Source organism: Biomphalaria glabrata, chromosome 6 (genome assembly GCF_947242115.1).
Source record: "Biomphalaria glabrata chromosome 6, xgBioGlab47.1, whole genome shotgun sequence".
Classification (NCBI taxonomy): Eukaryota; Metazoa; Mollusca; class Gastropoda; family Planorbidae; genus Biomphalaria; species Biomphalaria glabrata.
The window spans coordinates 11967708-11983788 of record NC_074716.1 but is presented as its reverse complement, the minus strand read 5'-3'; the positions used below and the strand labels follow the sequence as shown (position 1 = coordinate 11983788).

Sequence of the window (16081 nt, the reverse complement as noted above, 5' to 3'; positions counted from 1 at the left end):
ATAAAATTGTGCAATTTAGCGTAGAGGTGTTTGCTCAACCTGGGAGGCCCTTGGGCTTTCTTTGCCACATATGTGCTAGCGTTATAAAAAACCAAACCTAGGCCTCCCACATACGGAGGGGGGGAGGGGTCTGGTCTTTATATAGAACGAAAACAATAAAACAACTAACACCAATTACCCGCAGTCCTATACAAAGAAAGACTAAATGTATTCTTGTATTAATGGTCGTCCACCCCCCCCCCCCCAACCATACCTCGCTACCGTTTAACCCCTTGTAACATAAAACTGGGATATTTTGGGCTGTCGGCTGTTAAGGTTTGTTCCTAACGCTTGGAACGGTTTTGTTTTACTGCAAGTTCAGACATCAAACAACGGGCAATGAGTTCGCTCCCATTGTGACAATTTGACAGATTTTGGATTAGGGGTTTAGCTCATTGAGAAAAGATAGAGCAATGTGGATTGTCTTACACTGTAACACACCAATTCATTAGCCAACTTCTGTTCGGGGGGAACCAATTGATCGTTGTACAACTGATTGTGAACAGATTTAGTGTTGTTGACATGCTGGGTAAGGACCTTGTTTCAAAATGAAGCACGCGGAACGGCAAGTCATCCGTATCGAGATTTAAGGTGGAGCCAATTACGAAGCGACTCGCGAATGAGGTGATAACACGGCTTCGTGTCATGGAGGCATCTTAATCTGTGGAACTACTAAGAAAATAAACGATGTGATTGTGTGTTCATGTGGGACAAATACAAAAAAAAAGGTAAAATGATTAAATATTTTAAATTATTTTTTAAATATACAGCTGCCCAAGCATGAGTATGACGCAAACAGGATTAATGAGGACTTAATGAGGGGATGTAGAAAAAAATATCGTTTGTGAAATGTTCTTTGTCTAGCCAGCTAGAAGCTGTAAGCTCTTTTGCACGTTTGTGTTATCAGTTTTGTTACCCACAGGGGCCGGCTAGAGCTTGTGTGACAAGTTCTTTTCTTTTTCTTTCATTTTGTTTTTGTTTTAACAGGTTCAATTGAACCTTAGTTCTTTTCAAATAAAATCTAATTGTTAAACCAATATCCAGATAAAAACAAAGCTTATCTAACGAGGAGAACTCTATCACCAAAGAAAGTAGAAGTTATTTCCCTTTATTAATAAAAAAAATAATGACCAATAATTGATTGATAATTGGTTAATTTCTTTTTAATGGATTCATATTTTAAAAGGGAAAATAAATAGATCTAATTGTTTAAAGTTTCAACTTGATCCGTAAATGGGTGTGAGAGAAAAAAAAACATGTACAATTATTTAAGGGGACAAAACCCGACAAATTTAACCATATTTGTGAATACTGAATAGTTAACTTCTCTTCTTGGTATCAAACAAAATAATTAATAACCAGTAATTAATTGTTTTTATTTTTATTGATTCATGTTTTGTCTACACCTATTGTTCAAAGTTTCAACTTGATTCAAGAAAGGGTGTGGGAGAAATAGCGTGCTCAAACTTTTTATCAGACAGACAGACAGAGTGAGTTGATATAAGCTTTGTAAAACTAGTTTGCATGTATTCATTAGTGGCTGAGTGTCGCGAGTTTGAATCCTGGTGAAGATTAGGACGTTTTTAATTTCGGGATCTTTGTTAAGCCCACCCATCTCTAATAGGTAGCTGGCATTAGTTGGGGAACAGTAACGGCGGTTGGTCGTTTTGCTGGTCACCCTTGTTAGCCGTGTGCAACAGAAACAGATGACCTTTCCATCCCCTGCCCAATAGATTGCAAGGTCTGAAAGCGACATTGCACTTAATAGTTTAAAGCACGGAATGCAGACTACACAATAAGGTTACATGAACTAGATTATCTGTTACAAATATTCGTTGTGACAGACTGAGATTATTATATGCATTATATTATATGGATTATACTCCCAGTACCACAAAGCAACTGTCAAATATAAACGATTTTTCAGATATGAATTATTTATGTACAATGTAGGATTACATTGAAAATAATGTCCTGTATGTATAGTTCAGTGGTGCTTAAAGTACGGCTAGACGGCCATATCCAGTGCTATCGGGGGATATCCAGCCCGTATCGAGGTGTTATCGGACCATATCCAGTGCTATCGGGTGATATCCAGCCCGTATCGAGGTGCTATCGGGTGATATCCAGCCCGTATCGAGGTGTTATCGGGTGATATCCAGCCCGTATCGAGGTGTTATCGGACCATATCCAGCCCGTATCGAGGTGTTATCGGACCAAATCCAGACCGCATAGAGGTGCTATTGGGCCATATCCAGACCTATTTAGGTGCTATTGGACCATATCCAGCCCGTATTGAAGTGCTACCGCTCCATATCCAGCCTGTATTGAGGTGCTATCAGGCTATATTCCACCCGTATCGAGCTGCTAGAGGGCCATATCCAGCCCGTATTGAGGTGCTATCGGGCCTCTCGAAACACTAGCTTACTGTGCATAATTAAGCCACAGAGGCTCATAGGAGTTTTTGCGGTTATGTGACCCGCCACACGCGTGCCGATGAGATTAGATGGTATATGATTTATGTTATAATCATATTTGACAGTGCTATTTATAACTTAAAAATAGAACCCACCAGAGGCGGCTTTAGCAGTACGCGGTCGAGTGTCATACGCGGGCCAGGGAGCCAAAAGCGTAGCTGCATACCGTAACACATCCCTCTAACGGGTTCGTCCTCCTTCTTCCCCCCCCCCTAAAATGTTGTAGGTAAGTCTTATTATTGTTACAAAATATAGTACCATAAGTAGGTACTGACGTTAGAGTATCTAGTAACAAAGAATAATACTTCAATAACTTTTATGGTAATTGGGATCATATAGATGAGGGGAAATACTTCCAAAATTCTGAGCAATAAGTCCTCGTTTTCTGAATTCCGAAGCTGATGGTAACAAAGGAAATCTCCTATGGTGGGGCAACCATCATGTGCGGGTCCTGGATCGGTTGCCTCACTAGTCACTCCTCTATGATTAGCACCACAAGGCTTATTATTTTCTTGAATTGCAGGTCAATTCACGATGATTTAATATTCACTTTGTACTTTGTTTTCGGTCTGTATTAAGTTATGAACATATACTGCTGGTTTAGTACTAGACCACTCGTCAGAGAAGGCTTGAACACTGACCTGCGACGTCCCAGACTATGGGCAGTTTAGATCAATAGCTCGTCGCTACGTTACAGCTCGTGACGTCGGATCTGTGACGTGGCAACGAGCTATTGGTCTAAGCTGTCCACAGATTAGGACGTCTCAGGTCAGTATTAAGACCTACTGTAATTTGACTTGGTTAATAGACGTAACCATCAGCCTTAAAAAACACACACAAAAACAAAACAAAATATAAGCCTAAACTGGAACACCAATCAAATCAAGGTACACAGCTGTAGAACCCTTGTGGTTAATTGACTGAATGGCGTGCTACTTATGAGAACAAAGATCTCCACATAGCTAGCATAGCTTGTTGGCTGGTCTTTTAATGACGGTCTGCTGGCTTTATGACGCCACAAAACACATTGACAGTTATTAGCGCGAGAACTTGTCTGTACATTGGCTGATTTACAACTGTTTGCATGTGGCCTTGATTCTTGACGTCTGTATCAAACGAGAACAAATAATAAGCAATGGAGCTCAAGTAGAGACAGTGTCGAAGTCATATGCTGAACAGTCGTAGATCTTTTTTTTTTTATGCTCAGTATGCAAAGCTGAAACAAGTTTAATGTTTTTCTTTTACATATTTTGCTGGCGTGTTTCCTTTCATTTGGTGACCCTCACAAAAAAGATCTTGATTTATACCTTCTTGAAGTAGATCGAATTGTTTTTAGCACCTATATACATAAGTGGAGAAGAATAAGAAAGAAAGTATACAGAGAGAGAAAAATAAAGAAAGGACGAGAGAGAGAGAAGAGAGCGAAATAAAGAAAAAAAAAAGAGAGAAAGACAGATATCGTACAAAAACAAAACAATTTTTGTTTCAGCTGTATTAACTCTTCGCTTTATTGAATTAGTCCTGGAGATGAAACGATTTAGTCAGATCAAGCCTATGTAATACATTAATTTGAATGTGGATTTGTTTAATTCCCATTTGAAATCACTATTGATTTTTTTTGTGTAGATCTTTTGGAAAATTGGTAATTGGTTTGATCTATTCTTATTCGTACAGTTGCCGTTGTTTGTTTGTTGTTTTTTTTTTCACTAAAATAGACTAAATAGAGGTGACCAGTGGCGTAGTAGAGTATATGATGCCTGGTGCGGTACCTCATCTTGATGCCCCCCCCCCCAATAAAAAACAACTAACTAATTAATAACATTGCAAAACCTTACTTTTTTTTCAAAAATAATATGTATTCATTAATCAAATATTGTTAATTCTTTCATGACCTTAATGACCTTTCATGACCGCAGCATTATCATAGCCTTGACCCCTGCAGTCCATTATGTCTAAGCCATCCAAACGCAATTTCTCTAGAATCATCTCAGCGATTCCAGCAGCATGCGTGTCCTTTGTGTCTATGAAGTCAACAAAAGACTTACGAACCTGCACCCCGTCATTCTCCATGACAACATACCGTAAAATTTGGGAAATTTGATCCAGCTTTGAGATGTCAGGTGTACTGTCAAAAATAATAGAGAAATATTTGGCTTGTTTTACTTGCTGTATGATTTGTTTTTTAGCTTGATCCCCCAATTTTGTAATAAATTCTTTTTTTATTTGTGGAGACATGTATGTATTCGGTCTGGAACAAAGCTTAGTTCGAAGCACATGCTCCCTCAAGAGAGGATCGTACTTTGATAGTAATTTTACTAACTCTCCAGGTTTTCGTCTCTTGTATAATCAAATCTTGGGCCTTGTTGTCAATATTGTTCCCTACTCTCAGGCGAACTTCAAGTTCCCTCCAAGCAAGCGATGACTGAATGTGAGCTCTGCTGGTCTCGTGTTTTTCTATTTTCGGGGATAACCTCCACAACTCATTGAATCCATCTTTGGATTTAAATGAAGATTTGGTACTTGATCTTGTTGAGAAGAGTGTGCAGGGGAAGCAAAAAAAGGATTCTTTTTTTTTTTTGGCGAATAACACATCCACTTTCTAAGAACTTTCTCGCCGTTTGACATTTGCCGGAAAAACCAAGCATTTGAAAGCTTTCTAGCCTTTCCTTTTGCTGATTCTTGATGTCTATACGCCTCTCTGAACTGTTTCAGATTCTTGAGTGACAAGGTGTATGCAAATATTATCTGTGATGACATCAGGCCAATCTCCAATGTCGTTCAGTTCTGTATTGTTTACACTGTCTGATGGTTCAGCTTCTTCAGTATGAATTTTTGAGGACATGCTTGTGTGCTGTCCTTTAGTCTCTAGAACCTGCGGTATTGAAGTATTTTCTTCTTTTCACGATGTCGGCCTCATCATTTTTTTCTGGATTCAATGACTCATCTTGCTTTGTTGCTTTTAATTGTTCAGTTAATTCATACCCATTAACAGCTCGCCTATAGTCGGTGGACTCTGGCAATGATGTGACTTGAAATTGTCTCGATGCTTCTTTAGACTTAAGAAATTTAAGAAACGCACCTCACTGCGGTCAAAGAAACTGCTTTATGTGGATGACATTGTCCTCTGTTCAACCGGCAAGAAAGCCGACCAAATACAGGCGGCATTACAAGCAGACTTCCAAACCATCTCCTCGTATTGCAACAAGTGACATTCAGATAAACGTTGCCAAAACGACCTGGTCCCTGTTCAGCCTAGGGATCGAAATTCTTAAGGCTCTATTCGAGCTTCAACTCGGTGGGCTGCGACTCCAACGTGAAAACACGCCAAATATCTAGGGGTGACCCTGTATAGAAAACTGTCAATGCTCCAGCACGTCCATGATGTTGAAAGAAAAGCCTCGGAGAAGTTAGCGTTACTGAGAAAGCTGGCCAACACAAAGTGGGGTGCCAAAGCTTACATGCTACGCACATTGTACTTAGGGGCAGTCAGATCACAAATTGAGTACAGCTATACAGTTCAAGTATATGCTAGTAAAACTGCCCTCGAATCACTCGACCGAGTACAATCACAGGCACTAAGGTTCATTTGTGGCACCTTTCGGACAAGCCCAACAAACGATGCTGAAATCTTAACAAACGTGGCCCCTTTACATTTAAGGAGGAAGAGGGCGGTACTTACAGCCTATGAGCGCTATAAAAGGGGCGACTCTAGGCTACCCACCTCAATATTAGTGCGACAGTGGAGAGAGAGGAACCGCATAAAACGCGATCGTTCCTCCACATTGCAACCAATTTGTCAAAATCAGCTGGGCTCTCCACTGACAGAATCCCAATTAGAATAATTAGTACTTGCCCTCCGTGGAGGAGAAGCCGGCCCCACAAATAAGCATGTCCCTTATAGGGCAAGAGGGAGCCACCAAGAGGCGATTAACACCTGCCATCCTACAAAACTTGGCATCAGCTACACTAATATCCTACTCACCAGATGCCATTTTCTGTTATACCGATGGGTCGGTAATGAGGGACCCCGATAGATCTGGGTATGGGGCCCTTATAGTCTACCCAGACCGGACAGAACCAGAGATGCCGATTTCTCCGTCTGAGCTTAAAATGGTTTTTGAGGCGCCAGCCAGAATAGTCAGTCTTGAGCATTGTTCATCATTTTGTTTACGTTACAGTATTACAATTAATTAGTTAGTTATAAAAACCTCGTAGAAATATTGACATTACAATAGAATTATTTCCAAAATTAAACTATAAAGAATCATAAAGAAATGAATAAACTAAGACAATTGTTTGGAGCTAGAGTTTAGAAATATATTTGTAAACTCAATATCTAAATTAAACTAATGGACTAAACACTGAAGTAAAAAAAGGTTGGCCTATCTTCTTCTTCTTCTTCTTTATATTACAGAGCATTGATCAGTGTAGTAACAACATGTACCGTGTGTCCGAAATAAATCTAGTAAATTAGATTCAAACTGTTCTATATCTTACATTGTATGGAAGAAATAGTCGAGGAGATGAAACAAAATAGCGACATGACTAGTTTATAAATCGTTAGTTCATTTTTAAAATACAGTCGTTTATGCTTGCTCGTGTCCATACAATTAGTCGTTTTTACTGAAAAGCTCACGGAAATAGGAAATTAATTAATATTTTGGTGCCCCTCTCCACTTGGTGCCCTGTGCGGCCCGCACCACCCGCACATTGGTAGCTACGCCACTGGAGGTGACTATGACAGATTAGTTTAAATATGTTTTGATAGTGGCCTGCTCAATGAAAATTGAATCCTACACGGAACCAACCACAAATATTTTATATTTATTTTTTAATAATATTTTTTACATAAAGTAATCAAGCATTGGTTGGAGTAATTTCATCTTACATTCAAGTCCATCTCACAATCAAGTCATTTTACAAATCACAATCAAGTTATCTCACAAGCTAGTCCTCACACAGTCATCTCACAACTAGTCATCACACAGTCATTTCACAATCTAGTCAACCCCCAAAGGACATAAGTCATGTAAACTTTAACATTTCCCAACAGGTCTAGAGATCTCAAAACAACATTCTATAACATTTTTTTTTGGCATCTATTAATTTCTTCCAGTATTCTAAGTTCTATGCTCCAACTGAAACGACTTAAGTTGCAAACATTCTTCACACATTGATAGATATGAAATTGTGCTGTTAATAATTTATTTAACAATGTAATCATTTAGTGTTATACCTCATTAATATATATATATATATATATATATACAAAAGCATAAAACCGGCAGCATGCATGCACATGCATACGGCTATATACGCATGCATGAATATGTGTATGTATGTACTGAATGAAAATCAAAACCGTCGGAAAAATCTTGATAAAACTTGACAAGTTTCTTAGATCATGGCGGAGACCTCCCACTACCGGAGGGCCCTAAAAATAGAAAAAAAAAGTACTTAATTGTATCTTTATTAAATAGCGAAACTTTTTAACAAATCGGGTAAACCCGTTTTCATAGAAATTTATATTGGATATGAATATGTCGGCTGAACGGGTAAGCCCATTTTCATACTCTTCTTTTCGTGGCAAATAAAAAAAAATGTGAAGGGAACATTCTCCAAGTTTGACATTGATCTAAATTCAATCCAGTAGATCAGTAATACCAAAATAAGTTGGGAGTGTATTCTTTGATACTATGATGTTTTAATACTTAATGAAACTGAAAAATAAAAAGCGATATATTTAAAAAAATCGGTAAACTTTTTCTGAAAATCCTTGAACTTGTTTTAAGACAAGATAAACCAGACTTTCCTACACAAAATCACTTTGATAAACAGAACCACACATTCGCAGTTAAATCAGATAACGAACAAAGCTATCATATTCCCGATCTGGAATGGTGGTTCCATTTTAAATTCATTTGTTTCACATGCAATAAACAACATTACGAGAAACATTTAAAAGAACCGTAACTCTATGAATAGATCCGCTTTCACACCCCTCATTCAATCGCCTTGGATTACGATATCCCAGAAACTAAAGATCTACTCTTTTGTACACTTTGTTTACTCTTTTAAAAAAAAACCACAACATTCTTGTCATTTGGTGTCCATGTCTACTCTATTTATTGAGCACATGCAGGCACGACTAAAGAGATTTGTTTTGGCGGTGGCTTTGATCTCCGCGAGGACGCACACAAACCACACACACACAAGCTTGATCTTGTCACTATCTATTTGTGCCGCTCTTTTTCACTTTTGTTCTCAATGAAGTGAAGGAAAAACTTGGACCGCGTTAAGCGAAACAAAATAAAAGGTTAGTTAAGTCAAATGACTGAATCCAGTGAATGATATCATCGAAGCTAGATTTGATTTATGTGCGATAGCCAACTAGACGAGGCACATATAAAGAAAACAAGAATCATTTAAAGAATGTTCGCTTTAATGAAAGTGTTGGTTATTCACAAAAAGCTAATATGTAAATGAAAACTACAGTTATCTTATTAGTATTTGATCTGAATTTTCCATGCAGTGTAGTGGCTGTGAGCCTCGTTTACAACTGACATATGTTGGTCCTAGAGGATTGGACTTTACAGTCATCTTCGAGTCCATAGGAAATGAGAAATGTGCTCATCTTCGACAACGAAGGAGGATATATATATATATATATATATATGTTAATGTTGGTCCTAGAATACTGCCTGTAAAAGCACATTTTAGGACAAAGGAAATTTGTAATCAGAGAAGAGAGTGAATATGGTGAATGTGAGAAAAATAAGGGACTGCGTCGAACCTGGACGAACCAATGACCCCCCTGTACGGCAACACATGCCTAGCAGTAACGCAGTACTAAGCACGCTAACCTCTAGACCAGTGTTTCCCAAACTTTTTCCTTAGCGGAACACTTCGCACATTCTGAGTATCTCGCGGAACACTTCGCACATTCTGAGTATCTCGCGGAACACTTCGCACATTCTGAGTATCTCGCGGAACAATTTGCTTTTTTTTTTCGAGATATTAATCCACTCGGTGGCCTACTAGTTAATTAATTCCAGTAGTTCGTGGAACACCTATTCAGGCTTCGCGGAGCACAGTTTGGGAACCACTGCTCTAGACCTTAGAGATGTCCAAAAAAACATTTTTCTGATACCAGTCAACATCCAATTATCACCCCCAGTAGTCAATGGTCACATGGCCCGCCTAGCTCTGCCCCCACCTCGTCACCCCCGACCAACAATTTGTAACAGAGCCGACACAGACAGACGTTAGGCACATATTAGACAAACAATGTCTTCATTAGTTGATTGCATAGTTAATTTTATAAATTAACATGTATGCTTTCAGAAACAAAAGATAACCAATGCATCAGAACTTCGAAAGATCTAAAATATGTCGGATTTTTAATATCTTTTGTAGCTTTCATTATATAAATGGAACGGACAGACAGACAGACAGAACACACAAAATTAATAGCGGCTATTTCCCTTTTGGGAGTAGATAAAATATTCTTTACATTCTTTAACACATTGTAAAAGCATTAGCAAATGTTTGCATTAAAGCAGTTTGCGTGTAAAATGATTCAAATAGTTTATGCGCTTCTTTACACCATGTGTGAGATCGCTTTCAGTTAATAGGGTCTAGTTCCCCATACATCGACGAATCATTGAAATATATGCAGTTTAAAAAAGTGAAAACATTTTCGTAGATCAGAACTTAGACTTCTAGTTTTATAAATGAAAGATTTTCTCAGCTGTAGGCGGCGCTCGTTACATTTTCACAACTGAAGAGAATATTCTTTAGCAAGATTGAGTTCGCTTTCTTTTAATAGCATCTAATTCAACATACATCGATGAATTCTAATTCAACAGTCATCGATGAATTCTAATTCAAAATACATCGATGAATCAGTGGGATTTATTAGGTTTTCAAGACATTCTGAGAGACCAGAATTAGGACAAAGTTTCATAAAGAAGAGATTCTCGTACTTGTAGGCGGGTCTTCGTTATATTAACGTAGACTGTCGACTATACCTGTGTGTAGCTATTGTACAGGTGTTTTCATTTTTATTTCTATAAACTACATTTCTCCTGATGCTAAGGTTTTAGTAAGCGGAATATAGAGTCATTGATACCACATCCAGTTTCTAACATTTTATTTAGTCCATTGCTTTAGAGAAAAAATGGAGGTAAGTGCTAGCCTACTACATTGTTTTAATAGACATTTTTTTTTTGCGTACTGGTCACATGACATTCTCGTTAACCTGCAATGACCTGAAAGGGCTACTTTACTTCTACTATTTTATTCAGTAGTCGTTAGAAAAAAACAAAACAAAGTGAAATAGAAAAATTATATACTACTGCCATAGGTCTCAATACTGCGAGATTTGTCACCTTTTTTATGTATAACACAATTAATTACTTACCACTAATTAATTAACTAATTGGTAATTTTTTTTTGATTGATTCATGTTTGGCAATCGTCAATGCGTTATTGAGCAAAGTTTGAACGTGATCCACGAATTGGAAAAGGGAGAAATAACGTGTACAACATTTGTACCAGAATGACAAAAGAGTTGATATAAGCTTTGTGCAAAGCGAGTGAACTCAAATTTGACATTAATTAGATCGTTCGTCGTTACATGTTATTTGACTCTTTCTGTCGTGAGAAATAATGGATGTGATCATATCATTGACATGTGATGATTTCTTGTAGTTAAATTTGGAAAGGTTATTGTTTGACTAGGCAGGAGAATCCTGAAATCGTAAATCATGTTTCAGTCGTGTGATTATTTGATAGGGCAGTTTATCTTTTGTTACTTGATATTGTTAGGGCTAAACTAAAAGATTCTTAAAAACTTCTTTATCCCACTTTCGGTCACAGCGTTACAAGGTCATCTATCATCACCGAAAAGTACATAAAAGTCTAATTCATAAAGCGCTGGTTGTGTGTGTGTGTGTGCATGTGTTTCGTGTCGGAACATTGTTTGTATTTGCATCTATATTGTTATTTTTTAATTATAGTAGTTAATGCAGAGGTGGAGAATTGTAGTCAAACTGAATTTCCGTTTCTTTGGACCAATAGAACTATCTTATCTTATCTTATCTTATCTCTAACCGAAAGTGGGATAAAGAAGTTTTTAAGAATCTTTCAGTTTTAGCCCTAATAATATCAGACTTCTATTTATGGAATGGTGCGAATGAAGTCGCTTAGAGTCAAACAAATGGAAACTTGAGTGGACTGGTCACTTGTTTTCTAAGAGCACACTTGTTATGACGGGGAACAAAAGTTAAACTGCCCTATCTAAAACTAAAGAAATGATAAGAGATTTTAGGAAACATAAAGGCCATCTTGCAGAAATTCCGATAAACAACCGAACCATAGAACAAGTGCAAGAATATCAATACCTAGGTACAACCATCAACAACTAACTGAAATGGAGTGAACACTGTCAAAAACCTTTACACAAAAATTTACCAACGGCTCTTCTATCTTAGAAAGCTAAGGAAATTTAACATCGACAAAACAATAATTAAACTTTTTTATACAGCAACCATCAGCAGTCTAATTAACTTTGCCATCACCTGCTGGTATGGTAACACTTCCCGGGCACAAAGACTTAGACTAATAAAAAAAAAACATCGTATGTCACTCAAACACAGCTACCATCTCTTTAAAAGCTTTTTCAGGAAAGATGCCTTTCCAAAACACTCACGATTCTTAAAGACAACCTGCACCCATTAAAGCACTGTTACATAAGATCTGAACGAAGTGGTCGTCTCCTTTCCATTAGGACTAAAACAGAAAGATTAAAAAACTCCTTCATCCCACTTTCGGTCAGAGTGTTACAAGATCATGTGTCGTCATCGAGAAGTACATAGAAGTCTAATTCATAAAGCGCTGGTTATAAGTGTGTATGTGTTTTCTTGTGTGAATGTTGTTCGTATATGCATCTATATTGTTATTGTACTGTAGTTACGCTGAGGTTGTCAATTGTAGTCAAACTGAATTTTCATTTGATTGGATCAATACAAATTATCTTATCTTATCTTATCTTATCTACACTGCGTGTCATGAGTTATGCTTTTTGAAAACCAAACACTATATTAATACACACACATATCGTCATAAAAAATCACATTTTATATTTGCAGTACAAATTTCCACTCGTGCCTACAAGAAATGGCCAAGACACTAGCCAGCATATTTCGTCAACGTGGTCAGTCGACCTTACTGCGAATCGATCATAGCGATGTTTACTTTGAAAACGAGAAACTTGACCAAGACTTAAATTTTGATATTGGTAAGTAATAATCGTGTGCTGTACTTATTAGCAGGCTGCTAGATGGGGAAAGAAATTGTAATTGAGGTTCTTGATTTGATGAGTGCAAGACAACAACAATGCAGAAATGTGTTTCCTCAGTTGTACTGTCGAGTTATGTGTCTCAAATGAAGACTTTTATCAACCTACTATTCAGACACCACTTACTACCACAGTCAAAGACATCTAACATTTTAATGAATAAAGAAAATTCTATCTATCTATTTATCTATCTATCTATCTATCTATCTATCTATCTATCTATCTATCTATCTATCTATCTATCTATCTATCTATCTATCTATCTACCTACCTACACCTACCTACCTACACCTACCTACGCCTACCTTCCTAACTACCTACCGATCTACCTACCTACCTACCTAACTACCTAGCGATCTACCTACCTACCTACCTACACCTACCTACCTTCCTAACTACCTACCTACCTTCCTAACTACCTACCTACACCTACCTACGCCTACCTTCCTAACTACCTACCTACCTAGCTACCTACCTAACTACCTACCTACTACCTACCTAGCTACCTACCTACCTAACTACACCTACCTACCTACCTACCTACCTAACTACCTACCTTCACCTACCTACCTAGCTACCTACCTAACTACCTACCTACCTATCTGTCTTGTCTTCTTTTCCCGATTTCATTTTAATCGTCATTTAATTTCTGCCTTATAAGTTTAAAACAAATCCATTTATGTTCTATAATATAACCCAGTTAACCCAATGTATTACAGATATTCTACAACGAGAACAATTTCGCCAGAAACTTGTTCGCGATGCAGAGATTCGTGAAATAAAGAAATCCTTTGGCCTCCAACAAAGATCTGCAAGTTCTGGAAATCTTGTTAGGACAATGGAAAGAAAAGTTAGTTCCCATCAATTACTTGAACGTCAATCTAGCTCAAATCAGTTGAATCACTCATTGACGTCGACGTCTGTTAAACAAATGAAAAGACCAACATCGGTAGTATCTGACTCTACTAGTGACTCAGTGAGTTCCAGTGAAGTGAATCTCAGGCCAGACTCTAAGAGACCTGTTTCTTTGCTGAAGCCAAAGACAAAAAGTTTTCTTGATGTTTCTGACACCAATAGCAGCCGAAATACCAGCGAATCTCAGGACTCGGATTCGGAGAGGGATGCATTAGACTTATCGGCTAGAACTATCCCAAAAGTTCCCAGGTTGATACCAAGGTCAGCGCCTGTCGGAAAAAAGGCGAGGATCGAAGCCATGATGCGCACATTGAAATTAGACAAAATTCCAGCTCACTGGTACACCACAGTCGTGCCAGCAGTCGACGTCACTGTCAATTATAACCTTGCCAAAAAGGACAAATCAAAAGACGCGAGACCCCATACCACAACTGGGGTGCGTTCAAACGGAAGCCTCTCGTCTGCCGTCAGGTCATCTTACAACAGAAGCCTCACCAAGTCGGCAAGAAACAAGGAACCTAGCCCGCCTCCGGTACCGGAAGTATCCACGGCTTTTTGTCTCTCGGCGCATGCCACAAAATCGAGGCGCCAACTTTTAGAGATTGCAAACCAAGACATTGAAGCAGACGACAGTGTGAGTTTCAAGCTGCAGAGGATTATAAGAGCTCATAATGAGGAGAAGATGAACATAGACAAGAAGGTGAAGGACTTTATCTTTTCTCTCGATGCACTGAAGAAATCAAGGCAAAGAGCTTTTCAGGAGCATTTCGACTGACATAATGTTTATATTTGGACTGTATTTGTGTCATGGACAGTGGCATAGCTAAGGCTGGGGAAAGGGGGGTCCAAATTCAAAACCCCCACTTGGCCCCTTAAAAGGGTGCCCCAAATGAGGGTCCATCCATTTTTATTTTTTTTACATTGAATAAGCCAATGCCATGTTATCTTGCTATTCATGTTGTTATGTAAATAGGTGATCATTTTCCATGTATTCCACACATTTGACTTATATATTTATTAAGTTCATTATCTCATGTCGTCAAAAGTCCCTTTAGTTACGCCACTGGTCGGTGAAATAATTTGCTTCATAGATTTATTTTCTTTTTTTGGCCCTAATGGTGGACATTTTTGGGTGATTTAACTTTGTTTTTCATGAAAAAAATATTGAATGTGAACTTTTATTTTTGACTTAATGTCAAGCTCAATGGCATCTAAACCTAAATTGAAAACCCGGTAATTATGTAATGTTGAAAAAGACATGCTACTAATAAGTAGTGTATGACTGCGAATGACGTTGTGACAGTGCAGTAAATGACGTAGTGAATGACGTAGTGCTTGACGTTGTGAATGATAAGTTGGTATACAAAGATCACAAAGATATTTACCAATAGTTGCAATACACTTTTTGTTGTTGTTGTAGCAAAGATCACATTGAAACTTGTTTTGTCTGCTCCCATTTGGTACCTTAAAGTACTTGTCGGAGTACATCTTTTTTTTGTACAACACCTCTATTCAAGTCAGAACTTCATGGAACCTTCGTGAATCTTCAGGATCCTGGACGCGTACAGCGGATCTCAAAAACAGCTCTGACGATTTTCCTAGAAATTTAACAGTTGATATGTATTGAGGAAAGAATTACTAGCTCCTTGACCACAAGGGGAAAGCTCTAGTTTGACCTTTATAATTTTTCAAATAAATAAATAAATGTAAATTTGGCTTGAGTAGTAAACTTAGTCTGACCAAGACCGATTGTTACAAAAGGCCTGAACACTGACCTGCGACGTCGCAACTTGTGGGCGATTTAGACCAATAGCTCTTTGCTACGTCACCGTCATGACGTCAGACCTATGACGTGGCAACGAGTATTGCCCGCTGGCCGAGTAGGTAACGACGCACGTTCACGAAGCTGTCGGTGCTCAAATCACCAAATATTTATAAACAATTAACCCTTTAGACGCGTGTCGTAGTCTAGCCTCTAAACTCTAAACACTGGAATTGTAATTCCATTTTATATGCACACTTGTAAAATAGGGTAAGCACTTTAAGGGTTAAAAAAATATTTTATTATATTTTAAGTTCTACGATGGAGGTTTTGTCTTTTTAAAAATTTTCTAAAATGTTTTTCTTGTCTTACAACGTAAAGCATACTGTTACAAATTATTGTTATCAAATATTTTCATAGCCAATAGATATGTCGTTACAGAAGAGATGTCACTAATGATAATTGTCAAAGCGCTAAATCAATGGATTTTGTATTTTTAAGTATATTAAAGAATTAGATGCATTCGTT

The 16081-nt window shown here is 37.9% G+C and overlaps 1 protein-coding gene across 2 annotated transcripts; it reads left to right on the top strand.

Moving 5' to 3' along the window:
* The first annotated feature begins 380 nt into the window (after positions 1-380).
* On the top strand, positions 381-16081 carry LOC106074834 (uncharacterized). 2 transcript variants are annotated; one of them, XM_013235703.2, is made up of 3 exons: positions 381-767; positions 12668-12816; positions 13596-16081. In XM_013235703.2, the coding sequence occupies exons 2-3, from the start codon at positions 12696-12698 to the stop codon at positions 14564-14566; spliced, it is 1092 nt and encodes a 363-aa protein (XP_013091157.2). In that variant the 5' UTR covers positions 381-767; positions 12668-12695; the 3' UTR covers positions 14567-16081. The 2 variants fall into 2 exon arrangements, with proteins under 2 accessions (XP_013091157.2, XP_013091156.2); XM_013235702.2 differs by lacking the exon at positions 381-767 and adding an exon at positions 10145-10701.